Source organism: Elephantulus edwardii, unplaced genomic scaffold (genome assembly GCF_000299155.1).
Source record: "Elephantulus edwardii isolate Elephantulus edwardi_28Jun2011 unplaced genomic scaffold, EleEdw1.0 scaffold00185, whole genome shotgun sequence".
Taxonomy (NCBI): domain Eukaryota; kingdom Metazoa; phylum Chordata; class Mammalia; order Macroscelidea; family Macroscelididae; genus Elephantulus; species Elephantulus edwardii.
Window position 1 is genome coordinate 2,767,911 of NW_006399935.1, and position 27,740 is coordinate 2,795,650.

The window sequence follows — 27,740 nt, forward strand, 5'->3', positions numbered from 1 at the left end:
TAGTGGCAAGATGCTGCACTGCAATCCCAGAGGTACGCGGTTCAAATCCACCAGATGCTCTGCTGGAGAAGGAGAGGGCAATCTCCTCCTGTACCAGTCAGATCTGACGGTACACGTAAAATAATACAATTTAAAAAAAAAATGAAAAACACCACAACAACTCTAAAGGGCTGCTCTACTTCGCTCTGTAGTGTTGCTATTAGTTAAACATGATTTGAGAGCATGCAAGAATAACAATCCTATGATAAAAAGGATTTCCTCATGGAATTGTTAAAAGAATTAAAATGATCTGTGTGCAAAAGCAAAATAGCAGCAATCCAACATGACCATTCTTATTTATGTTATCAAAACCCAAACTTTTAATAAAAGTTACAAAATTCAGCAAAAAAAAAAAAAGAATGTAGAATAAAGGAGGCCTTGTAGCCTAGTGGCAAAAAGCTGTGCTATAATCCCAAGGGCATGTGGTTCGAATCTACCAGATGCTCCTCTGCAGAAGAAGGGGCAATCGCTTCCTCTGCCAGTTGGATACAACTCGATGGTACACAACAATCAAACAAACAACAACAAAAACCCCGGAGAAAAAGAATCTAAAATATGATTTGGATTGTCAAAGGGGACTCGTGGGTATAACCGATAGGAAGTTATATTTCTAACCCAGAGGTCGAGCTACTCTAGCTGTTTTCATCCTCTAACCATAGCTCCATGGCAGAGTGACGGGCAGTCTCACCCCATATGACTTACAGCCTTGGAAACTCAGTGGAAGGTCAGTTATATGAAAGTTGGACAATGAATCAGGAAAAACCAAAGAACGGATGTCTCTGAATCATGGTGTTGGTGAAGAGGACTGACTATTCCATTAGCTGCCAAAAGAACAAACATGTCTGTCTTGGAGGAAGTCCAAGCCGGGCGCTCCTCAGAGGCAAGGACGGTGACATTTCATCTCACATACTCGACATGTTGTCACCAGTCCTTGGAAAACGACTTCCTGGTGGGGAAAGTGGAGAGTCAGCGAAAGAAAGGAAGCCCTTCAATGAGGCAGGCTGACGCCGTCACTGCAACAGGCAGAGATCACAAGGATGGCATGGGACGGGTGAGGCTCGGGCCGGGTTTTCACGGAGTGGCTATGAGTTGTTAGTCTTAAGTCAACTGGACGGCACCTAACAACAACAGCCTGGACTGCCGTAGGAGCAAGTGAATCTGTGTCGGAGAAAAAAATACAGCCAGAATGATCCTTGGACAGGACGATGGTGAGGCTGATTCATGTTGTGTGCCTTGGACGTGTTATTAGGGAGGCCCTGTCTCCAGAGAAGGACGTCGTGCTCAGTCAGGTCAGTGAAGAAGAGGAAGGCTTTGGTCAGTGGTGCTGTGTCTGCAGCAAGCTCACACCTAGCATCTGCTGGAAGGATGGTGCAGGACTGGCAATGTTTAGCGCTGTTGTGTCTGGGGTTGCCAGGAGCCGGAACTGACTCGCTGGCATCTAACGACAACAGGCATCCCCAGGAGCCCATGGGGCTTGCTGAGAAGCCAGGGGCATTCGCCAATTTGTTGTTGCTCTTGTTATTAGGTACTGTCCACTCATAGCAACCCTGTATGATTTGTATATTAACAAAACCTTGGATGATCTCTCAGCCAGAGAACCACTTGACTCGTTCACACGAAATCCTTCCAGTCCTTAGAGAGGGCTACCTTAACCAGCCTAGCAAAAATCTGATGCATGCCAATCGAAGCTTCCTATCTCCTCCCTGCGTTACTGTTAACATGCTCTGACCTTTTCCGAATCAAAAAGCCAGTAGTCATAGAGTTAACTCCAGTTCATGGTGACCCATGCGTGCCAGGATCCAGCTCTGCTCCTCTGGTCGGCATGGGCTGGGACCTTTCTGATGCAGGCCACCAGGATTTTTCCTTCCAGCACACCTCTGTGGGGGTTCATACCATCAGCCTTCTGTTTGACAGCCAAGAACTTACCCACTTGCAGCCCCTCATCCTATTCCATCATCTGCTTGCTTGTTCGTCCTTTGCTCTCACTTTCCCCTCTAAACATCAGCTCCTCAAGGCAAAGAATTCTCTCCATCTAATTCACTACTGGATCCCCAGCACTTGGTACAAGGCCTGGCACGTTGCTGTGGCCCTATTAAGTACTGATCAAGTGAATTCATTAATTAAGTCTCCATGAATCACAGCAATCCGAAAATAATAATCACAGAATCCGAAATAGCTTGCCTCTGGAAACCCTGTGGACCTGGAGAAAAGACGAAACTTATACAAGTGTCCAGGTCTTTCGTTCATAGGGTCGCTATGAGTCGCCTACAACTTGACAGCACTTAATAACAACAGTAACAGCAGAGAGAGAGATCAGTTGGCCTAGTGGACAGAAAGTGATGATACCAAGCCAAAGGTGGGGGTCCCTAATCCGCGGCCCTCAGGCCTGTCTTTAACTGTTTTTGGTGAAACATTCTTCTAGGTCATATAGCCCTGGTGTGTCCACTTGCTGTACAAAGGTAACTAACTTATGGTTGCTGTGAACTGAACACTGTGACAATGATGTGTCAAATGTGTTAATGGTTACCCATGGTGGACAGTGTTTGGTGGAGTTCCCCGATTCAAACAAACTTGGAAGCAGGAGTAGCATCCACTTCCGAAACAGCTTGCCTCTGGAAACCCTGTGAACCTGGAGACAGAACAAAAGTTATACAAGTGGTCAGGACATTTGTTCATAGGGTCATTATGAATCGCCTACAACTCAATGGCACTTAACAACACAACAACATGAATCACAGCATTTGGCTATGTTTTCTGTTCTTTGGCTTTATAAAAACTGCATTGCATCTCTGCTTTTCAAGAGTCCCAGGATGGGTGTGACTACTTCCAAGAAATTGCAGCCAGTTCCTAAATTAAGCACATTACTCATTTAAAAAGGAAAACAAACCAGAAACCCAGAGCATTGCTATGGTTGTTGTTGTTGTTAAGTGCCGTCGAGTCATAGGCGACTCATAGCGACCCTATGAATGAAAGTCCTCGACAGTTGCGTGACTTTCATCCTTTCTCCATGTTCGTAGGGTTTCCCAAGGCAAGCTATTTACAGAAGTGGATGCCACCAGAGACCCCTTGTGTTACAGAGTAGACAGCCCTGCCCTGTCTTAGTTCTCTGGAGCTGCTATGACAGATACCACAAACAGGTGGCTTCAACAAACAAAACATCATTCCCTTATAATCTAGGAAGCTAGAAGTCCAAATTCAGGGTATCAGCTGTAAGAGTGGGCCCTCTGTCGGTGCTGGAGGGAGGGCCATGCCTCCTTCATTTCTAGGCACAGCATCCCTTGAGATCTCCTTGCGTTCTGATCTTCTCCTGTGTCAGGGAGTTTCCTAGTGCAGAGGCCTGGGCCCAAATGATGTGCTCCACTCCAGGCGGTTCTCTCTTGGAAGTCCTGAGGTCCTCCACTCTCCACTTACCTTCTTCCTTTTGTAACTCTTGTGAAAGAAGAATCTTTATGGGTCGCCTGCTAAGGAAGCTCCTTTCACATCAGATTATGGCTGTGATGCAATTAAGGGAGGCTGCGTTCTACCCTTCATCCCCCCACAACTGTTTGGTGTATCAGATTCAAGGGGAACATTCCATAACGCCCACATTCCATCATTCCTGATCATTGCCACTGAGTCAGAACCACCTTCCACCTGATTCCCCAGCACATTTGCAGAGGCTATAACCCACACAGGAGGAGGCTGCCCATCTTTCTCCAGAGGAGCAGCTGGTGGTTTTGAACTTCCTGCCTTCAGGTTGGCAGTGCAACTCCTTACTCACTATTGTTGTTGTGTGTCGTCAAGTCAGAACCAACTCATAAAGGACCCTCCTGAGAGATTTCTGAGATAGTTAATCACAGGAGGAGGTTGCCTATCCTTCTCCCCCAGAGAGCAGGTTTGAAGGAAACAGGTGGTGAGTTCAAACCATCTGTCTTTGGAACTGAAGTGCAGCTTCTTACCTCTGAACACCAGAGCCCCCTCATTACCTCATTGTTGTTATTGTCATGTGCCGTCAAGTTGACTGCGACTCATAGCAACCCAAGGCATCATAGCTCTGAAGCCTGCCCAGTCTCACTGTCTCTGACACACCTGCCCCCGTTATCCCAGTTACTGTGTCACTCTATCTCACCCTGGATCTTCCTCTCTTGTGCTGTCCCTCCATCCTTCCAAGCATGGTGTCCTTCTCCAAGGACTGGCTAAATCAATGACACCATTATGCACAAGTATTTGGGGTGCGAGGTCATCACAATTCAATCTGTGATTTGCCCCAGAGAGTGTCCTAGACTGTCATCTTCTCCAAGAAGTCTGGTAGGACAATGTGTTGTATTTTTCACTGCTGAACAGTGGGAGAAATCAGATAAGCATTATTATTATGATTGGTGGTGGTGGTGGTGGTGTTAAGTGCCATTGAGTCATAGGTGACTCATAGCAACTCTATGAATGAAAGACCTGGACTCTTGTATAGGATTTGGCCTTTCTCCAGGTTCATAGGGTTTCCAGAGGCAAGCTATTTTGGAAGTGGATGCCACTCCTGCTTCCAAGCTTGTTTTAATCGGGAAGCTCCACCAAACACTGTCCACCATGAGTAACCATTATCGCATTGGACTCATCAGTGTCACAGTGTTCAGCTTCACAGCAACCACGAGTTACTTCTGTACAGCAAGTGGACAGACCAGGGCTATACAACCTAGAAGAATGTTTTACAAAAAAAAAAAAAAATTAAAGATAAAATCCTGCAGGATTTTAAGCTACTGCCTGGAGCAGGCTCCGCAGGCTCCACCCTCACTTACCCTTAGTCTAAGGCTCTGGGCTGCCCACCCACTTTTGAAGGGTAAAAAGAACAGTAACACACAATGAAAAGGACCCCAGAAACTTCCCTTGCGTGACTGCCACCCAGAAGAGCCGCCATCGAGATGCCAGCCATCCCGCCAGTTAGTGAGCTGACTTCCAGAGTGGAGGGAGACTCCAGTCCCCAAGCCTCATGATTATGGTTATATGATGATACTCATAGGTGCTTTGCTGTTGAGTTGGAACCAACCCACAGCTGACCCTCCATCAGGTTTCCAAGGCGCTAAATCAAATGACAGGTGATTGGTCATCTTTCTCCAGCTGCTGGTGGATTCAAGCTGCTGCAGAGGCAGAGCCTGGGGGTCAGCAGTATGACTCCCTGTGGACTTGGTCCCCAGAGCTCCTGTTACGACTTACAGACCAGGACGCCCAATGAAGGGACGCATGGATCAGAATTGACCGGATGGCCTTTAGGGATTCCTTCCTTCCTTCCTTCCTTCCTTCCTTCCTTCCTTCCTTCCTTCCTTCCTTCCTCCCTCCCTCCTTCTCTCTCTCTCTCTCTCTCTCTCTCTCTCTCTCTCTCTCTCTCTCTTTCTCTCTCTCTCTTTCTCTGTCTCTCTCTGTCTCTCTCTCTTTCTCTCTCTCTCTCTTTCTCTCTCTCTTTCTCTCTTTCTTTCTTCATCCTTTCTTCATATTTATTTGATTAGTATGCTTAAGAAATCATTTTTTAAAATTTATTATTACTTTCAAGGAAAATTTACAGAGACTTTGGATTTCCATTTATTCATTGTTGCACTTTTCTCTCCTCCCAACCCTCCCCCCCTAGTACACTCCCCTCTTGGAAAAGTAAAAGAAAAATTCTTTCATTGTTTTACAATCCCTCCCCCAGGTCCACTCCACTATGCAGCAGTCTTTGCTCTAGACTCCTGTCATGACAAAAATACCTAATCACATATCTATTTTAAATAGTTCTCTCCCTCATCTGTTTCAATGCAGTATACATTATTTAACCCATCTTTCTCAGTCTCCCCGCAACCCCGATGTCAGTCCTGTTTTACAGCAGTGGCACTATGCAGTATTTATCCTTTTGTGACTGAGATACTTCACTCAGCATAATGTCCTCCAGGGTCACCCATTTTTAATAATATTGCATGAGTTCCTTGATTTTTCAATGCAGTGTAGTATTCCATTGTGTGAATATACCACAGCTCCTCTATCCATTCGTTTGTTGATGGGCACTTAGGTTGTTTTCAGCTCTTTGTTATTGTGAACAAAGCCGCAATAAACATGGGTGTGCATTGCTTGGGTGGCAGTTATGGACTCTTTGGGGTATATTCCCAGTAGTGGAATTGCTGGGTCAAATGGGCATTAGGGATTTCAATGACTATTATTACTCCTAATGAGCTCTGGTGGTGTAGTATATACAATGGGGCCCCATTGGACAAAGGTCAACAGTTCAAATCCACCAGCTGCTCTAAAAAAGACAGATTAAGCACTCTAGTCTCATAAAGATTTACCGTCTTGGAAACCAACAGACCATTGTTGTGAACTGGAATCAACTGGATGGTTCTAGGGCTTGTTAGGATTAGATATTTTGGGCCAATTGCAGCACCACGATGGATGGAGAAGAGATTGAGGTTGCAAAGAGTTACAGCTTGCTCGGCTCCACAATCAACACTCTTGGCACCAGCAGTCAGGAAATCAAAAGACAAATTGCATTAGGAAAATCTGCTGTCATGCACCTCTCCAGAGTGCTGAAAAGCAATGATATCAGTCTAGAGACTAAGATGTGACTGATCCAGGCCATGGTCTTCGCAATTACTTGCTCTGCATCAGAGAGCTAGATAATGACTAAGGATGACAGAAAAAGAATTGATGCCTTTAAGTTGTGGTGCTAGAAAAGAGCCTTGAACAATACCATGGACCACCAAGAAAACAATTAAGTCTGTCTTGGAGAGGGTGAAACCAAGTTTCTTCTTAGAGGCTAGGATTTTGAAGCTCCATCTCACATTCTTTGGGCGCATGGCCAGGAGGGACCAATCCTTGGAGAAGTATATCATGCTTGGAAAGGTGGAGGGACAACACAGGAGAGGAAGACCCTGGATGAGATGGATTGATACAGTAACAAGGGCAATGGGGGCAGATGTATTAGAGTCAGAGAGACTGTCTCAGGACAGGGCAGGCTTCAGAGCTGCTGGACATAGGGTGGTTATGAGTCACAGGTGACTCAACAGTACATAACAACAATAAACTACAACAGTCTTTACAGATGCAGACAACCAGGCCTTTCCTCCAGGTGTTCCTGGGTAGGTTCCCGCCGCCGACCTTTAGGTAAACAGGTGAGTATGAGGTGTTTATGCCATCCCAGTTTCTGCATAACCACTACCAGCAAGTGGATTCCAGCTCACAGCGGACTCAGAACAGAGTACAACTACCCCAGTGGGTCTTTACAAGGGAGCCATGGCGGCCTAGGGTAAGGAGCTGCGCTGCCAACCCAAAGGCATACAATTCTAATCCACCACCAGCTCCACGTGGGAAAGACAGGCAATTTTCTCCCAAATGATCTATAGATTTATAGCCTCTGAAAAACTAGCTAACCTCTGACTCAACAGCACGTAACGGTAACAAGAATTCTTCACAGAAGTAGACTGGACTCAGCTTTCTCCTGAAAAGCAGCAAGTGAGTTCAAACCACCAACCTTTTGGTCAGAGGCTAAATACTTTAAGTATCACCCCAGCCGCACACTTTTCTATAGATAGACAGTGGTATAGATCTGCGTGTTGTTTGTTGGCACCTGTTTGGTGTGAGAGCTGTGTGTGGCTCACGAGACTATGAATAATAAAGCAAAACGTTGCGTCTTCTTCATAATCGCTGGCCTGTTGGAGTGCACCCACCTCTCTCCCACCTCAGGGCTCATTCAGGGTGGCAGCAGACCGTGTTCTGTGTGATCCTTCAGCTCTTCATGAGCTGCTTTTCGAAGGAGATCACCGTGCCTTTTCTTCCTTCCCACGCTGTCAGTCTGGACGCCCTGCTGAAACCTGTCCCCACGCAGATCCTTGTTGTTGTTGTTAAGTGCCATCAAGTCGTAGACTCATAGCGACCCTACGAACAAAAGACCTGAACCTTTGTATAACTTTCATAGTTTCTCCAAGTTCATAAGGTTTCCAGAGGCAAGCTATTTCAGAAGTGGATGCCACTCCTGCTTCCAAGCTTGTTTTAATCGGGGAGCTCCACCAAACGCTGTCCACTATGGGTAACCATTATCGCATTTAACAAATCAGAGTCACCGTGTTCAGCATCACAGCTGCCATGATGTCCTTGTAAGGATTGGAAATATCAACAGCATAGCTTCCAGCCTCATAGAAATATGTAAGCCAGCACCGGAGGGCAAGTGAAGAGTGGGTGGGTGGACGTATGTGTGTGATGCTTGAGGGGGGTGTTGTGCTTGGAATGAGTGTGTGTGTGTGTGTGTGTGTGTGTGAACTGAAGGAAAAAAGTGAAGGACCCATAATGAGATGGATGCCGCAGTGGTGGTTCCAATGGTCTCGAGCACAGCAGCAGGTGTGGGATGGCTCTGGATAAGGTGGTGTCTCCTTCTGTAGGATAGGGTGTCTATGAGTCGGTTTTGACTTGATCAAAAGACAAGCAATTCAACTTCATCAGGTACTCTGAAGAAGAAAGGTAGACAATCTCCTTGTGTGTCATTTACAGCCTCTGAGAACCTGCTGGAGGGCCAGCTGAGTCAGTTCCTATTCAACGGCACACAACTGTTGAGGAAATATAGACGTATTTGTTAGGTGCACATTCTTTTCAGAGGTGGATGGCCAGTCCTCCTTCCCAGTCTGTGTTAGTCTGGAAACTTCCTTGAAATCCGTCCATCAGGAGTAATCCTGCTGGTATTTTAAATATTGATGACACAGCTTCCAATATCACACAAACCATAATATGGCAAAATGAAAGATGAGGGCAAGAGAGAGACTCATTTTAAAATTTCTGAAATATGGGATGGAGATGACACAACCCTACTTGCTGAAACTGAGGAGGACCTGAAGCGCTTGCTGCAGAAGGTCAAGGACTGCAGCCTTCAATGTGGATTGAAGCTCAACATCAAGAAGACAAAGATTCTCACTACTGGGCCGATTGGCAGCATTGTGATGGATGGTGAAGAGACTGAGATTGTTAACAGCTTTGGTTTGCTTGGCTCCACAGTCAGCACTCTTGGCGGCAGCAGCCAGGAAATTAAAAGACGAATTGTGTTGGGAAAGTCTGCTGTCAGAGACATCTCCAGAGTACTGAAGAGCAATGACGTCAGTCTAGAGACTAAGGTGTGCCTGATACAGGCCATGTTCTTTGCAATCACTTGCTATGCATCAGAGAGTTGGACAATGACTAGGGAGGATAGAAGGAGAGTTGATGCCTGTTGCAGACCGAGGGTCCCAAAGAATGAAATAATTTTATAATTATTAATAATGAGACAAACAGCCAGGAATGAGATAGAGCAGAGAGCATAAAACAGGGGCCCAGCAGTTCTTGACTGAAGACCCCAAGTCATGTTTCTCTGTGTATTTATTGATAATCTGGGGAAGCAAGTAACAAAAAGAATTCCTTGTAAATGAAGGCTCTATTTTTCTCTATTGTCAGCCTAATGTTCTAGCTCAGGAAGTATTTCCCAGGAAGTAACACTCTGTAGGGGGCCCCTTGCTGTCTCCTATCTGCAGGGAACAAACAGGTTATTTTCTGGGATCTGCCACAAGAGAAATCCTAACTTATAAATCTGCAATTCCTTCAATTCCTGAACAAGGATTTTCATATAATATAAAGTTTGGCTTCCCATAGATGCCTTTGAGCTTTGGTGCTAGAGAAGAGTATTGAATATACAACATGAACTGCTAAGAAAATGAACAGGTTCATCCTGGAAAGGGTGAAGCCAGGCTGCTCCTTGGAGGCAAGGATTCTGAAGCTTCGTCTGACATACTTTGGACATGTTGCAAGGCGGGACCAGTCCTTGGAGAGGGACGTCATGCTTGGGAGGGTGGAGGGACAGCCCTGGAGAGGAAGACCCTTAATGAGATGGGTTGATTCCGTCACTGGGGTACTAGGGGTAGGTGTGTCAGAGACAATAAGAATGACATAGGATAGAGCAAGGCGTAGGGCTGTTGTACGTAGGTCACTATGAGTCTCGGGCGACTTGACCACACATAACAACAACATGGGCTGCTGTATCCCAAACTAAGGGGAACATGAGAAGGGTCAACCCAGGAACTCAGAAAACAGAATGATTATTCCTGTTTTACAGATGCAGAAGACTGAGCCCTGTTAAAAATAGCTCAGCCCTGGCACCCACTGCTACAAGAACTCCATGCAAGTGTCACAGGAGGAAGAAGACCTTTCCAGGCAACCCTGGTACCATGGCCCTCTGTCACGTCAGGTATTGCCTCTTACAAGGTTGTGGCACCGTGTGTGAAGACCATCCCCTGCCTTTGACACACTGGAGACCCCTGAATCCTGGTCCAGAAGTTTAGGGACAAAGCCTGGCAAGGGTTGGCACTGTCATGCCTTCTGTTTTAATTGTTTAACATCTTTGGATGGTGTGAGGGATGGAAATTGAAGAGGAGATAAATGCCCACTCCGTGGCCCTACCTCCTATCCTTTTGGCCCCAGGCACTGGGTACAGCAGGCCCCATCTCCTTTCTGGTATAATAAGATGTAAGGTCCACCCTACACTGGTATGACCTCCACTGACTGATTATGAAGCACTAGACCTGAGTAGGGAGCTCTGGTGACCTAGCGGTAAGGAGCTACACTGCCAACCCTAAGGCACACAGTTCAAAGACACTGGCAGCTCCGTGGGAGAAAGATGGACCATCTTCTTCCATGTGATTTACTGCCTCTGAAAACTCACTGGAGGGTCAGCTATGGGTCGGCTCCGACTCCACAATAACTAACAGCCAATAACTAGTAGCTGTTTCATGTGGAACTGTCAAAGAGAAAGTTATCCATTTGAACCCACCAATAACTGCATGGGAGAAACACGGACAGTCTCCTATAAAGACTTACAGCCTCATAAACTTGAAGAAGGGTCGCCCTGAGTCTGAATTGATTCAACAGCTGTGGGTTTGGTTTGCCTTGACTCGACTGCATTGTTGTTGTTTGTTGTTATGTGCCGTCGAGTCGTTTGCGACTCATGGTGACCCTATGTACAACAGCCCTAAACCCTGCTCTATCCTGTGCCAGTCACATTGCCTCTGACACACCCATCCTGATTACCCCAGTCACTGAATCAATCCACCTCACAGAGGGTCTTCCCCTCCTGTGCTGTCCCTCTACTCTACCAAGCATGATGTCCCTCTCCAAAGACCTGTCTCTCCTTGCAACATGTCCAAAGTATGTCAGACGAAGGCCCATAATCTTTGCTTCCAAGGAGCAGCCTGGTTTAACCCTCTCTAGGATGAATCTGTTTGTTTTCTTGGCAGTCCATGGTACATTCAATACTCTTCTCCAGCACCACAGCTCAAAGGCGTCAATTCTTCTTCTGTCCTCCCTAGTCGACTGCATTATAGAAAGTTAATCACATTACACTGGTGGTGTGTGTATACCAGGTTGGAGCCAACCCATATTTGACCCTCTAGCGGGTTTTCAGAGGCAGTTAATCACTTGAAAGGAGATTGCCCATCTTTCTACCATGGAGCAATTGGTGCATTTGAACCTCATGCCTTTGGAATTACAGTGCAGCTTCTTGCCACTAGGACACCAGAGCTCCCTTATATTATATCAGGGGAAGTGATCACATTATATGAGATTATCTATGCAGGTATCAGAGCTGGAAATCTCATATTGGGAAGTGAGGGACACCATTCAATACATAATGTGTAATGATGAGTTACGTGAACATCTACAACAACTTTTGGGGCACAGTAAGATCTATGTAGATGTGCTCACTACATTTACAGCCCTCATGTCCAGTTCTGCTTTGACTCTCTGATATCCTGGCTCTCCACCCGATTCCACCCCAGTGCCTGTTTTGATACTAATCACTACTCCGGGCTTATGAGTGCTTAGAAATATTTATAAAGGAGGCGGATTTAGCACCACAGCCTTTTGGAGGATCTTGCGATTGGCTTTTCTTGAAGCTAGAGTTATATAGCAAAAGAACAACAAAAAGAAAACGGTTACTGATTGTTGATTCCGACTCCTGAGAAGCCTGTTCAGAGTAGGGTGTTGCGTAGGGTTTTTGGAGGTTTACATTTTAGAGGTGGATCAACAGAAATTGCTTCCAAGGCACTTCTGTGTGGTCTCAAACCCTCAACCTTTTTGTGTGCGTGTATATGTTTGTACTATCAAATCAAATCGGATCTGACTGGTACAGGAGATTGCCCCTCCTTCTCCAGCAAAGCATCTGGTGGATTCAAACTGCGAACCCCTGGAATTGCAGTGCAGCTTTTTGCCACTAGGCCACCAGAGCTCACTCAAACCCTCAACCTTTTCCATTATCATCAGAGTTATATTAAAGATTTATGCCACCCAGGGACTCCTAAGGTAGCACTAGTTAAACACAGTAAATAACTGCTTTTAGCTTCCATCGTAGTCCCCCTCTGTTGCTTGAGAAGTGTAGCTGCAAAGCTATTCCCAAGAATTCAGTCAAGACCCAAATCCTTTCTCTCCATCATTACCCAAGGTCTTGCCAACACTTAGAAGAGCCTTTTGTTCACTCCCCATTGGCTAACCCTTATCACATGACTCTAGCTGCAAGGGAGCCTGGGAAATGTAGTCCAGCTATGTGTCAATGAGAAAGAGGCAGTGATTTGGGGGGGAAATGGCCTAGCCTCTGTCCCAGAAGTTGCACTTGGATGATATCCTCTTTGGGGGGTGGAAGGGGGTCGTTGAGAGGGTAATCATCAGCTGGTCTGGACCCGTTTCTAAACACCCTGCCCCTTGTCCCCCACGCCAGAAGGCCGAGGCCCTGCTTCAGCACGATGGGGACTTTCTGGTTCGAGCCTCGGGGTCCCGCGGGGGCCCCCCGGTGCTCAGCTGCCGCTGGCGAGGCTCGACCCTGCACTTCGAGGTGCTCCGTGTGGTGCTGCGACCCCGTCCAGGCCGGCCTCCCGCCCTCTTCCAGCTGGAGGACGAGCGCTTCCCCAGCCTGGCCTCCCTGGTCCGCAGCTACGTGGTTGGCCGAAGGCCCCTCTCCCAGGCCACGGGGGCCGTGGCTTCCTGGCCTGTGACCCGCCTGGGGCCTCTGCAGCGCAGCCTTAGCGAGGACATCCTTACAGACAGCCCGGCAAGGACAGAGTCCTTCAGGTACTCACCGTGGTGCCCCGTACCTAACACCGTGAACACTGAACCTACCAGCCAATCACTGGGTAGCCCATTACGGCTCTGTGCGTGTACTCCATAGGGTTTCAGTGGTGGGACCTTCAAATGTAGGTTGCCAGGTCTTTCTTCCTGAGCACCTCCAGGTCTCTCCCAACCACAGTATGGGCAGCAAAGCGTGTTAAAGGTTTGAACCCCCCAACAATTCTTATCTTCAATATCTGATGCAGAAGGCTTCTCTCATTTGGAGGGAAGAGAGGTTGTATATCCAGTGCATTGTAGGGTGTTTATCAACCCTCTGGGCTCTACTTATTCCTACCAGCCAATCACTGTGTAGCCCGTCACCACTCTGTGCGTGTGCTCCATAGGGTTTCAACAGCGGTGACTTCAAACGTAGGTTGCCAGGTCTTTCTTCCTGAGCACCTCCAGGTCTCTCCCAACCACAGTATGGGCGGCAGAGCTTAATGTTAATGGTTTGAACCCCCCAACAACTCTTATCATCAATATCTGATGCAGAATACTTGTCTCTCATTTGGGTGGAAGAGAGGTTTTATATCCAGTGCACTGTAGGGTGTTTAATCAACCCCCTGGCCTCTATTTATTAGATGCCAGCAGCAAACCCGCACACTGACACCTCGTTATGACAACTATGAATGTTTCCCCACCACCAAGGGGCAGAATCACTCTGTAGAGAGCTCCTGGTTTAGAATGAATGGATGGACACAGGGTGTTCCCACGTATGGAGGGGCTTCCCCGTTCTGGCTGGACCTGCAACTCTCCCTCTTCTCTGCCTCCAGGACCAGGAAGTGGAGTGACAGTCAGCCGGCTGGTCTGCACCATGTGGGGTGCTCCAGAGAGGACCGTTCCAGACCAGGTGAGGAGCTACCAGACTGACCAAGGGCCGTCAGCCTCGCCTGATAGAGCCTCGGCTTCTTTATCTGGAAAACGGGACAACACTCTCAAAGCTGTCTTTGAGACAAAATTGAGACTTTGTTACTGTCCCTGTTGTTGTTGTGCGACATTGAGTCAACTGGGACACATAGCAACCTTGTGAACAACAGATCTGAGCCTCAGAGCCCGTTGTCAGAGTCACCATGTTCATCCATCTTGAGGATTTTCCTCTCCTCCACTGACCCTCCACCTTTCTCAGCAGGGAGTCCTTCTCCCAGGACTGGCCCCTCCTGGCAACATGCCCAAAGTCTGTGGGCCAGAACTACACCATCCTTGCTACCAAGGAGCGTCCTGGTCACACTTTCTCCCAGACAGATCTGTGTGTTCTCTTGGCAGTCCTTGGTGTATGTCTGCTCAGCGCTCTTCTCCAGCGCCACGGCTCAAAGGCATCAGCAGTTCTTCTTCGGTCATCCATAAGCACTGCGCATCTGTCAGTTGCATAGAGATGGATGTGTCACCGTTGTTAGGGGCCCTCAGGTCAGCTGTGACTCCTAGTGACCCCACGTGCAGCAGGAGGAAACCCTGCCTGGCCCTTGAACCTATTGTTGCAGCTACTGTGTCGACCCCGTGTCCTTTCATGTCTTCCTCATGTCCTCTGACCCTCAACGACACTGAGCATCATGTCCTTTTTCAAGAACTGGTCACTCCTCGATTATACATCTACATATGGGGACTTGTAAGGGCTAAAAGAACCTGTGTTTGCAATTACTCATTTCAGGAACCTCATCACGTTCTGGCCCCCGCTGGTCTCTAACCACACCTTCCTCCGCATCTCCTTGCTCCAGTCACATAGGCTTCCCTTGTGTGGCTGGGGCCTTCTGTTAACTAAAAGGCAGTACCTCTCTAGCAGTTTGCGTTCAGCCTTTTTTAGGGCGCTCTGGTGGCCTCGTGGTAAGGAGTTATGCTGCCAAAGGCCCATGGTTCAAGTCTACTAGCCACTGCATAGTAGAAAGATGTACAGTCTTCTCTTGTGCAATTTACAGCCTCTGAAACCCCACTGTATGGGGGGGGGGGGTCAGCTGTGAGTCACTTCTCAGTGACACAAAACAACAATTTCTCACCTGAAATGATTCACAAACTCCAGGCAAAGAGCTATCTTTAATCTGAATGGGAAATGCAAACATATCATATGATATGAGAGGTTCTGGGAAGGCAGAATTTTGGGACACAGAGGTCACATCCCCAGGGAAGGTGTTTAACTTCCCAAGAGCGTATGTTCACACCCTCACCACTCAGGAGATTCTGCTAAGCCGCCACCTTCTGAGGCCTCGATTGGCTGCACCACATAGCTGGCTTCGTGCCTCATAAGAGTCAGCCAGTAGAGAGCCCCAGATGAGCCCTCCTGCTCTGATCAGTCCCACTCAGTGGCTTCCAGTGTGGTCAGCTCTCGGGAACCAGCACTGAAGGCCATAGTGTTCACTCCAAAGGTGTGGGCAAGCTTTGCATTGTTCACCATGAGCTCTTCCTCACAACTGACTGTGACCATCCTAGCACAGGGCACCTCTCCGCCTTTCCCATCGACCCTGTCCCCCATTCAATGTGAGCACCCAGTGTGTGCCGGGCACTGAAGTAAGTGCTAGGATAGATGAATGAGCAAGAAAGACAAAGATACCCCCTTAAGGTGAGCCAACATCCTCTTAGAAGAAGATAGATCAAGCACAGCAGAAATAAGTAAACAACAAATGCTTTGTTGTTACAGGTGAGCTGTCCAAGTCAAGGTGACCCCAGGTATGGCAGGTTAGAAATGGCCCCTTTGCTCCTTTGCTCCTGTCAGTTTGCTGTGCTGTGGTGGTTCACGCACTGCTGTGACGTTGGGAGCTATGCCGCTGGTAGTTCAAACACCAGCAGAGTCACCCATGGTGGACAGGGTTCAGCAGCTTCCCAGACTGAAATGGATGAAGAAGCAGGACTTGTCATCCACTTCTGAAATAACAGACCCTTTAGGACCCCAGTTGTTGTTGTTGTTAAGTGCTGTCAAGTCGCAGACGACTTATAGCGACCCTATGAAGGAGAGTCCTCCACACTTGGGTGTCTCTCATCCTCTCTCCAGGTTCATAGGGTTTCCGGAGGCAAGCTATTATGGAAGTGGATGCCACTCCTCCTTCCAAGCTTGTTTTCATCGGGGAGCTCCACCCCACTCTCTGTCCACATTGGGTAGCCAACCATTAACACATTTGACACATCAGTGTCACAGTGTTCAGCCTCACAGCAACCACAAGTGACCGATGTACAGCAACTTTACACCAGGGCTATACGACCTAGAGGAATGTCTGAACAAAAACAATGAAAGCCAGGCCTGAGGGCTGCAGATTAAAAGTCACCCACCTTCAGCTTGGTAGCATCGCCTTCTGTCCACTGGTCCAGCTGATCTCTCTCTCTATGTTGATGTTATTGTTAAGTGCCGTCAAGTCGCAGGCGACTCATAGCGACCCTATGAAGGAGAGTCCTCAACGCTAGGCTGTCTTTCATCCTCTCTCCAGTTTCATAGGGTTTCGGAGGCAAGCTATTATGGAAGTGGATGCCACTCCTCCTTCCAAGCTTGTTTTAATCGGGGAGCTCCACCCTACTCTTTGTCTACATTGCAGGACCCCAGTAGTAACAGCAAAACACTGTCTGATATGCTGTTGCTGGGTACTGTGGAGTCAGAACTGACTCGTAACTGACCCTCTAACAGGTTTTCAGAGGCAGTAAATTGCACAGGAGGAGATTGGATTGCCCATCTCTCTCCCATGAAGCAGCTGGTGGATTTGAACTGCATACCTTTGAATCAGCAGTGCAATTCCTTACTACTAAGCTACCAGATATAGTCTAGTGTATGCTGTAGTGTCAGAATGTGAGCCCCTCAGAACACTGCTGAGGGAGAGAGCCCTCCTCAAAGTCAAATCTGTCTTGGGGAAGGGAGGGGGAGGGAGGAAACTGCAACAATGAATGAATGAAGAAAATCCAACTTGTTAAAATCACAATTAAAAAAAAAGAAGTAGACTCTAATAATAAGGATGGAGTAGAGTAAACCTTTCAGCCAATGAGGGACGTTCATATACTAACATGACACAATTGTAAACATCCACTGACAACTGGAATATGGAACGTCCAAAATATGAATCTAGGAGAATTAGAAGTTGTCAAAAATAAATTTTTTTAAAAAAGAAGTCAAAAATAAAAAGAAAAATTATAAAATAAAAAGCTGTGCATAAAAATCCCCATCTTGGTATTAGCATATTGGAATTGGGCATTTGGAATCTGACTATCATATGGTTGGTTGTACTGGAAATGACAAGCGGGAAAGTACCATTCATCATCAAAAAAATCATTGAAATTTTTTTTTATATGTGTGTACCGTCAAATTGGATCTGACTGGTACAGGAGGCGATTGTTCCTCCTTCTTCAGAGCATCTGGTGGATTTGAATTGTGCACCTCTGGGATTGCAGTGCAGTTTCCTGCCATTAGGCAACCAGAGCTCGCCTAGAATTTTTTTAAACAAAAAGAACATTTCATGATCTGTCCTGAGGTGTTCCAACAAACAGGTCCAGCTTGGATATACTCACTCCTCTATGCTGAGAAATCTGGAAAGATAATTACCTGGCCAACTGACTGGAAGAGATTCATATTTAGGCTCATTTAAAAAATGATGTTCCAACAGAATGTGCAAATGATTGAAAAATATCATTAATAGAATATGCAAGCAAAATCCTACTGAAGATTTTTTTAAAAAGCTGTTGTTATGTTTGTTGTTATGTGCCGTCGAGTCGCTTGCCCTATTGTACACAGCTTTAGTTTGCTTGGCTCCACAGTCAACAGTCTTGGCACCAGCAGCCAGGAAATTAAAAGGCGCATTGCCATGGGAAAGTCTGCTGTTAGGGACCTCTCCAAAGTACTGAAGAGCAATGGTGTCTCTCTGGAGACTAAGGTGCGTCTGATACAGGCCATGGTCTTCACAATGACTTGTTATGCATCAGAGAGTTGGACAATGACCAAGGAGGATAGAAGGAGAATTGATGCCTTTGAGCTGTGGTGCTGGAGAAGAGTATTGAGAATACCATGGACTGCTAGGAAAACAAACAGATTTGTCCTGGAAAGGGTTAAACCGGGTGGCTCCTTGGAGGCAAGGATTCTGAGGCTCTGTCTAACATACTTTGGACATGTTGTGAGGAGACACCGGTCCTTAGAGAGGGACATCATGCTTGGGAGGGTGGAGGGACAGCGCAGGAGAGGAAGGCCCTCTATGAGGTGGATTGATTCAGTGACTGGGATAATTGGGATGGGAGTGTCAGAGACAGTGCGATTGGCACAGGACAGAGTGGAGTTTAGGGCTCTAGCCTGCCAAAAATTCAAGCTGGATTTGGAAGAGGCAATGGGATGAGAGGTATCATTTCTAATGTCAGCTGGATCATGGTTGAAAGCAGAGAATACTGGTAAAATGGTTGTGTTTCACTGGCTGCAAAGACATGCATCCAGCTGTGTGGGGCATAGTACGCTATGGCGAACATTGAGAGGAATGGGAATTCCAGAACAGCCGTGAGCCTGCAAAACCCGCACATAAATGTACTTCCATAGAATGGGTACCAGACACAAGAAGCAGTCACTCAGAATCCAGTCATTCCTGCAGGTTTAAAATCAGGAGAAGTGTCACTCAGGGTTATGTCTTCACATCTTGCCTATTCAATTTGTATACTGAATAAATAATTCGAGATGATGGACTCTCTGAAGAAGAATGTGGCATCAGGTTTGGAGGAAGACTCATCAATAACTTTCAATATGCAGCTGACACAACCCTGCTTGCATAAAGGGAAAATCGACATGAAGCACTTATAGCAGAAGATCAAACGACAGCCTTCAATATGGATTATATCTCAACATCAAGGAAATATAAATCCTCACGCCTGAGCCAATAAGTAACATCATGAGAGATGGAGAGAAGATTGGAGCTGTCAGCCTTTCCATCTTCCTGGGCTCCACAATCAGTAGTCTTAACGGCAGCAGTCAGGAAAGCACATGTCATGCGTTGGGCAAATGCTGACAGGGACCTCTTCGGGGAGTGGAAGAGCAAGGATGTCAGTTTAAAGACCAAGGTGCCCTTGACACAAGCCATCATTTCATTTGCTTCACACTCTTGTGAAAGCTGGACAACGAGTAAGAAAGAACAGCGAGAATGGATGCCTTCAAATTGGGGTGCGGGTGAAGAGTGTGGAACACCCCCAGAGTGCTCCTCGGAAGCCAGGTGAGACTCGGTCCTACATGTTTGCAGTGTGTGGTCGGGAGAGGTCAGTCCATGGAGAAGGGCGTCAGGCTTGAGAATATGGAAGGCCGTAGAAAAAAAGAGGAAGATCCTCAATGAGAGAGACTGATGGACCTAGTGCTTGCGAGGAGGACTGGGAGCACTGTAGAGGCTTTGAGGGTGGAACAGGACCCAGGGGTGTTTTGTTCTATTTTGCATAGTGAACAAAATGGACAAATTAGTGTTCTTCTACTGCTAATAGCAAATCGGGCATACATCCTCATTTTGATCGCCTTCTTATGTGACCCTACCTCTAAAACTATAGTGACCCTTGCTCCTTTGCTGTTCATCAGGTTTTCAGAGGCTTGCTATTTAAGAAGTGGATGGCCAATCCTGCTTCCTTGTCTCTCTCAACCTGGGAGCTCTACTAAAACCTGTCCACCATCGGTGATCTTTGTGGTATTTGACACACTAGAGGCATAGCTTTTTAAAATTTTTTATTATTATTATTTTTTGTGCATGTACCATCAAATCGGATCTGACTGGTACAGGAGGAGATTGTCCCTCCTACTCCAGCAGAGCATCTGGTAGATTCAAACCATGCATCTCCTGAATTGCAGTGCAACTTCTTGCCACTAGGCCACCAGAGCTCCCTAGGCATAGCTTTCAGTAGCACAGCAACCCTCGAGTTATCTCAGTACAGCAAACGGACAGGCAAGTGCTGTGCCAGTTAGAACAATGACTAGGGTTCGCATGAATCTGACCCAGTTGAAGAAGCATAACAACAGTACATTAAAAATGTCGAATAAACAACTATGAGATATAATCTCACCCCAGCAACAATAGCAAAGTTTAGTATGACAGCAAAGAACAAATGCTGGTGAGGTCGTGGAGAGGTTGGAACTCTTCTTCACTGCTAGTGGGAATGTATATAATGGTACAACCACTGTGGAAGGCGATCTGGAGCTTTCTTGGAAAATTGGAAATAGAAATACCATTTGATCCAGCAATTCCACTACTGGGAATATATCCTAAAGAAACAAGAGCCACAACTCAAATAGATGTGTGTACATCCATGTTTATTGCAGCATTAGAGAAGGGAAGCAAACCAAGTGCCCATCAAGAAACTAATGGATAGAAAAACTATGGTACATCCACACAGTGGAATGCTATGCAGCACTGAAAAGCAATGAAATAGTGTAACATTACACAACATGGGGAGATTGTCCCTCCTTCTCCAGAAGAGCATCTGGTGGATTCAAACAACGCACCTCTGGGATTGCAGTGCAGCTTCCTGCCACTAGGCCACCAGAGCTCCCGTCAAACAACTCTTCTTGTTCCTCACCAGCCCTTCATAGAATGCTCCTAGGAAGTAATTAGGACAGGGTTCAGACTTGTTGTTTATAGGGTCCCTATGGGTCATACTCAACTTGACGGCACCTAACAGCAACACGCATACTTGGGGCATGTTGCTGGGAGAGGTTATTTTTTGGAGAGGGACATTATGCTCTGGAAGGTGGAGCGAAGGTAGACCCTCAGATAGGTGGGTTGACACAGTGACTGCAGCAATGGGCTTGGGTGTGTCCAAGATTGTGAGGATGGCACAGGGCAGGACAGGCCTCAGATCTGTGGTTCATGGGGTCACTGTAAATGAACACGCCCCTCCTGACCTCTGTTTTACTTCATCTCTATGAATTTACTCATTCTAAATACTTCCTTGTAGTGGCACATGTAATATTTTCCTTTCTAATTTTACTCCACATGAGATCGGCAATCTTCATCCGTGTTATGACGTCTGTCATGTCAGCACCTCATGCTTGTCTGTGGGTGGGTGGTAACCTTGCTGGTGAAGTGGGCCACCCCACCGGGTGTTCATCCATTGTCTGTTGATGGGCACTGCGCTTGTTGCCACCTTCCAGCTGCAGCGAATAGTGCTGCAGTGGACACTGTCGTACCAGTGTCCATCCGAGGCCCTGCTTTCAAGTCTTTGGGGTGGATATACCTACCAGCGGAACTGCTGAGTCGTGTGTGTGTGTGTGTGTGTGTGTGTGTAAACGCCCTTGTTTTATTGACACATTTTGCAGGATAATACATCTTCTTACATTGGGATATTTACACGAGGTAGCATGGTAGTGGGATGGTGGTGAACCTCCCAGTGGAGGAGGGATTCCTCTCTTCTGCCAGCCAGCGCCAGGCCTTGGGAAGGAGACTGTTGGACAGGAAATGAATGCAGGCCGCCTTCAGTCAGTGGCAGCAGCAGCATTTCCCAACCTTGGGTCTGAATTCCAAAATCCAAGCTTTCCAAACATTGGAGCATCTTCAGCGGCCGTCTGCGTGCTGGGATTGGCCCTCCTAACCTCCCACGAGTCTGCACTGAAGCTGAGAAGCACTGCTCTAGGTGAAGAAGGGTGCAGCTGTGCTCCGCAGTTGGGCAAAGGAGCCCGTCCAATGGGCCCAGGTCAAAGAGTTGCTCGTGCAGACGTCCAGCGGCTCCAGAAGGTGTCCAGGCTGCTCCTCCACGGCTGCTCTGAGACAATGCCCTCCGTGGACGCACTTGCTCTGGTGTCATCCTCTGCTCTGACCTAACCCTGCAGAGTTCAAGATGCTGAGCCTTAAGGAAGGTGTGATTAGCTGAACGCTCTGGGCTCTGGGGACTGAGCCAAGTAAGAAGTCAATTAGAAAAAGACTTCTTTTGGGCTGCTTCTCCCGGGAGGGGACCTCTGCGTAGGGTGCTCATGTTATTAGGAGACACCAGTCCCTGGAGAAAATACTGTCCTGTTGGGAAAGGTAGAGGGTCTGAGAAAGAAGGAAGACAGTGGCCTTGAGTATGTGAGGGACGGCGAGGCTGGCACAGGACAGGGCAGTGTTAAGATGAGTCATGGGGTGCTAACTTTTTGAGGAACCAGCAAACCATTTTCCACCACAGCTGCATGATTTGACATTCCTATCCTCACCATGGGTGAGGGCTCCAGTTTCTTCACATCCTCTCCAACCCTTGCCATTTTTATTTTCTCTTCTTTTTTTAAAAAAAAAAAATGTATGTATGTATGTGTATATATATATATAAATTTCCAGTGAAAAGCGGTATCTCCTGTGGCTTTTATTTTCATTTCCCCAATGACTAATTCATCAGGCTTGGGTTTGCTGGCACTGGGACCCTTGGACTTCAAGAAGCCAAGGCATGCACTTGACAAGGTACACAAAGGGTTTGTGAAGCCCTTCTGTGGTTTTGTGAATCTTGAAGACCACATTTATTAAAAAAAAAAATTCACTTTACTGTGGTGAAATGAGACAGAACAAAAATTAAACAAGTTCAACAGTTTCTACGTCGACAATTCAGTGACAGGGTAGGACCGGAAGCGCTTGCTGCAGAAGGTCAAGGACTGCAGCCTTCAATACGGATTGAAGTTCAACATCAAGAAAACAAAGATTCTCACCACTGGACCAATTGGCAGCATCATGATAGATGGTGAAGTGATTGAGATAGTTAACAGTTTTAGTTTACTTGGCTCCATGGTCAACACTCTTGGTACTAGCAGCCAGGAAATCAGGAGAAGAATTGCATTGGGAAAGTCAGCTGTGAGGGACCTCTCAAGAGTACTGAAGAGCAATGATGTCAGGCTAGAGACTAAGGTGTGCCTAATCCAGGCTATAGTCTTTGCAATTACATGCTATGCATTGGAGAGTTGGAGAGTAATTAGGGATGATAGAAAGGGAATTGATGCCTTTGAACTGTGGTGCTGGAGAAGAGTGTTGAATATACCATGGACTGCTAGGAGAACAAACAGGCTTGTCCTGGAGAGGGTGAATCCAGAATGCTCCTTGGAGTCAAGGACTCTGATGCTTTGTCTGACATACTTTGGGCATGTTGCAAGGAGGGACTGGTCCTTGGATAGGGACGTCATCCTTGGGAGAGTGGAGGGATGGTGCAGGAGAGGAAGAACCTCGATGAGATGGATCGATTCTGTGATTGGGGTGGTGGGAGTGAGTCAGAGATAGTGAGGTTGGCACAGGATAGAGTGAGTTTAGGGCTCTTGTACATAGGGTCGCTATAAGTTGCAAGTGACTCAACAGCACATAACAACAACAAAAGTGCAAATATTCTTGCTGCCCTTTCCAAGGACCCTTGGTAGCAAACTGGTGAAAGCACTGAGCCATTAACCAAAAGGCTGGTCTTTCTAACCCATCACCACTGGAAATTAACATAAACTCATTGCCCCCTTAGCAACAAACCCTGTCTTCACCCTTCCTTCCTCCCTCTCCTGACAACCCTCAATAATCTTTAGTTTTCCTTTTTCTATTTCTTCCTTCTAACTGAGCTCATACAGTCTGTGTCCTTTTACAACTGACTTCTTTCACGTGGGGTGATGTTTTCAAGGTTCGCCTGTGGGGTGGCACGCAGTAGCTATGCTTCATTTATCTTTGTGGCTGAGTAATATTCCGTCGTGCGGACGGGCCACATTGTGTTTGCCCGCTCATCTGTGGGAGGGCATTTCAGTTGTTTAACACTTCTGGGCGATTGCGAGACATGCTGCAGTGAACTTTGGTGCTCCAGTTTCTCTACTCCTGCCTTCCCTTCTTCTGCCTCATGATGTAGAATTGAGCCTGCTGGGTCATATGCTGCTTCTAGATTCAGCATTTTGATGAAACAGCAAGCTGTTTTCAGCAGCAGCTGCACTGTTTCTAAAGAACACATTAAAAAAAAATTGTATTTTAATTTTGTAAATAAACTAGTAGAAAAGAATGGAAAAAAAAAGTTTGTCCCTACTGCCCTTGGGCAGTTGGGCAGAAACGAAGTTTCAATATATTATTTTGTGAGAGAGAAACAAAGATTCAAATGCATTCTTCATAGTTCATAGAGTATAAGAGAAAGCAGAGTTAGGTGACTCTGCCAGTGTGTGGTGTTTCTGTGGGTGACGCTGGTAACATTTGCTTACTCTGCCGCTGGCTGAACAAATGGGGGAACCAGGAGGGCGTTAGCCATTAGCAACCCTGTCTTCTTTGTGTACCCCATTATGCCATCTTCTCTGAACCCTAGGAGCACCGCCTGTGCCCCCATCAGCCCTGCCTCGGACAGGCAGTGAACCCTTGCTGCTGAAGACTCAGGCTGCCCTGGGCGCTGTGGCCAACAGCCTCCGAGCCTCTGATGGGCAGCTTCATTCCAAGGCGCCCACCAAGCCCCTCCGGACACCCTCTCTGGTGCTGCCTGAAGCCTCTGGACGCACCTCAACATACTGTGAGCTGGTGCCCCGTGTGCCCAATGCCCATCGAACACCCCCTGGTTCCGTCCAAGCACAGCCAGAGATTCCATGGTGGGAGAATCCAAAGGAAGAGGAGGAGGAAGATGCAGCTTTCCAGAGACCCCAGACCGAGGTCTCCTTCTGCTCCCCTTATACCCCATCTTGCCTGCTGGGTCCCCAGAACAGGCCCCTGGAGCCTGGGGTCCTGCATACCCTCCGGGGCCTGTTCCTGCAGCACCATCCCAGGAGCACCGCCCTCCACCTGCTGCTGGTGGACTGCCAGGTGAGTCACCTGGTAACAGGTAAGGTCCTTGACAGCACCTCACGCCCATTTACTCATTCCGTTCACCACAGTACCTGTCCCTCCCCTCCCTCCCTCCCCCAGGCCTCAGGCCTCCTGGGAGTGACCAGGGCCCAGAGGGGAGCCATGGGGGTCGCCTCTGGCCTGGAGCTGATCACACTTCCACATGGCCATCGCTTGAGGCTGGAACTGCTGGAGAGGTGAGCAGGCCACCGGGAGCCTTCCACGGGGAAGGTGCTGTCTTCCTTTCCCCCACACGGCTCTCCCTTCACCGCCCCCCGGGGGGAGATGGCACTGCTGCCTCGGGTCCGCTCTCACCCGTGTCGCCCACCGCCCCAACCGCCCCCAGACCCTTGCCCTCCGCCTCTGCAGGCACGAAGCGCTGGCGTTGGCCGGGGCGCTGGCCGTGCTGGGCTGCACCGCGTCGCTGGAGGAGCGCGCGGCCGCACTGCGGGGCCTGGTGGAGCTGGCCATGGCGCTGAGGCCCGGGGCGGCCGGGGACCTGCCCGGGCTGGCCGCCGTCATGGGCGCCTTGCTCATGCCCCAGGTGCGTGGGCGCAGGGCTGGGGAGGGGGCTGGCCACAGGGGCCTGGGGGGGAGAGGGTTCCCAGGAGGTAACCCGGCTCTCGTCGGGCTCCCCCAGGTGTCCCGATTGGAGAACTCGTGGCGGCAGCTCCGAAGGACCCACACGGAGGCGGCGCTGGCCTTCGAACAGGAGCTGAAGCCGCTGATGCGGGCGCTGGACGAGAGCGCAAGTGAGTGGGGGTTCCCGCTGAGCTAGGGTGCGCGGCTCGACCGGGCCTGTGCCTCCAGACCGAAGCGTTCAGACCCTGAAGCTCATCCCAAAATGAAGCTGCAGTCCTCCACGGCTGCCCTAAACCCCGCCCCCTAACCGAGTCCCGCCCTCGGCCCTAGGCGGTGCCTTTGACCCTGACCCGCCCTAAACCCCACCCCTGCCTATCACGCCCTGCCCTTCTGGCTGGCCTAGGCTCCGCCCCTGGCTCAGGCGTTGCCTTTGACCCTGACCCCCACCTCTCTCTGTCCTATGCTCCACCCTCTACTACTCTAAACCCCACGGCCCTGTCAAAGGCCCGCCCCTGCCCTGGGCCCTGCCTCTGACCCAGATCCCTCAGGACTAGGCTCCACTCCCCACATGTGCCCCAAGCCCGCTCCATGCCACTTCACAGGCCCCACCCTTTCGTTTACCTTAAACTCCTCCTTGTCCTAAACCGAAAACCAAAATCCATTGCTCTCGGTTTAACTGGGATTTATAGGGACGTAGAGGCCAGAGTAGAACTGTAAGCCCTTCCAGAAGCAAGTTGCTTCATCGGAAGGACTGGTAGGCTTGAACTTCTGACCTCATGGTTAGCTGCAACCTAGAGTTTTACCCACTACGCCACAGAGGTCCCCTCTACTGTCCTAGACCCTCCTTTTCCTGCTGGATTGTCTGCTATCCAAGCTCAACCCCCTGCATCTGTCTGCCCGGTCCCGGCCCCTGCCCCCTATGATCCCAGCCCCGCCCCCTCCGCAGGGCCCTGCGCTCCGGGCGAGGTGGCGCTGCCGCACGTGGCGCCCCTGGTGCGCCTGCTGGAGGGCGAGGAGCCGCCGGGGCCGCCTTACGAGAGCTGCGAGCGGACGCTGCGGACGCTGAGCGAGGCGAGGCGCACGGCCCGGGACGCGCCCAGGTTCCGCGCGGCGGCGGCCCAGCGCCTGCGAGGTGAGCGTCCTGGCCCTGGGTCCCCGCTCCGGGAGCTCCTTCTCCGGCCCCCACATGGTGCTGGGCCCCAACCAGCCCTGGAGACAGCGCGTCCCCCCACGCCACTCCCGTAGGGGCGCCTTCTCGCAAGAAGGTCTCCCACCCCAGCCCACTGCCATCACCAGTATTAACGGAGACCGGAGAGGAGCTAGCCCGCCGCTAGACTCGTGCCCACCCATTAGCCCCACTCTCCCATCGGAGTCAGACCTTCCCCCCGGTTTGGAACCCCCCAAAACGCCCAGGTCCCTACACAGTGACCCATTAGACTAGCAGCTTCACACTCGCTCTTTTCTGGGGGCAGCCCCACCTCCAAATCCCTCACCTGGGACATTCCCGCCAGTTAGTGACAACCTCACCCCTAATCTGAGGGAGAAGCATCTCAGTATCCTGGGCAGCCCCACCCCAGGACACGTGGGGCCCCTCTCTCTATCCTGGACCCACCGCCTGCCCACAACGGTCCCTCAAGCTCATCACTCCCACCAGGAGCCCCTTCCCGCTGACCCCGCCCAGCTGCCCCACACCAGGGGTCAAAGTCCCCAGGGGAAAGGCAGATGCAGAGGGTGGGATCTGTGCTCGTCCCGCCCAGAGCACCTGCCTCTCCTCCAGGTCTCCAGGTGAACGCAGAGCTGAGAGAGACGCTGACCACAGGCTTCATGCAGAGGCTGCTCTGGGGGAGCAGGGGTGCTGGGGCCCCGCGAGCCCAGCGCCTAGAGAAGTTCCAGCTCGTCCTTAGCACCTTATCACAGCGCCTGGAACCAGACGGCTGAGGGCCTGGAAGCCCAGGAAGTACTCACCCCTCCCTCAGCCCCACCTGATGAGGACTCCCATCCTCGGCACCCCGCCCCCACAGGGTGAGGCAGGTTTGCAAGGACCCTCTGTGCCTGCTCATATGCACATGGGTCCTTGGGGGGCAGCCTCTCACAAAGACGCAGGTGCGTGGAGGTTCTGACACCTGGTCGCATCACTTCCACACTGGGGGCAGCCTGGAAGGCACCTGTCACCGCCACACCACGTGGCCTCTGAGGGTGGGCACCAGAAACGAATCCAAATGTGACTCCACCACTTTCTGAGCTGTGTGGCTTTCTCACTAATGGCTTGCCTTCTCTGTGCCCACCTGCCCTGTTGAAGTGGGACCGTGTACTTCCTCAGATTGTTATTAA

General features: G+C 49.1%; 1 protein-coding gene across 1 annotated transcript; it reads left to right on the top strand.

The window, feature by feature from the left end:
* Positions 1 to 10,165: 10,165 nt before the first annotated feature.
* SH2D3A (SH2 domain containing 3A) lies at positions 10,166 to 27,347 on the top strand. The gene is made up of 9 exons (XM_006896416.1): positions 10,166 to 10,234; positions 12,755 to 13,104; positions 13,914 to 13,990; positions 24,322 to 24,806; positions 24,909 to 25,024; positions 25,197 to 25,371; positions 25,468 to 25,579; positions 26,356 to 26,541; positions 27,187 to 27,347. The coding sequence occupies exons 1-9, from the start codon at positions 10,166 to 10,168 to the stop codon at positions 27,345 to 27,347; spliced, it is 1,731 nt and encodes a 576-aa protein (XP_006896478.1).
* The last annotated feature ends 393 nt before the right edge of the window (positions 27,348 to 27,740 follow it).

Bases quoted from the DNA above. Each gene is read 5' to 3' on its own strand.
- SH2D3A (XM_006896416.1), top strand. From the start codon at position 10,166: ATGCAAGTGTCACAGGAGGAAGAAGACCTTTCCAGGCAACCCTGGTAC. The intron at 25,025-25,196 runs GTGAGCAGGCCA...CCGCCTCTGCAG, and splicing joins AGGCTGGAACTGCTGGAGAG to GCACGAAGCGCTGGCGTTGG. The intron at 26,542-27,186 runs GTGAGCGTCCTG...CCTCTCCTCCAG, and splicing joins GGCGGCCCAGCGCCTGCGAG to GTCTCCAGGTGAACGCAGAG.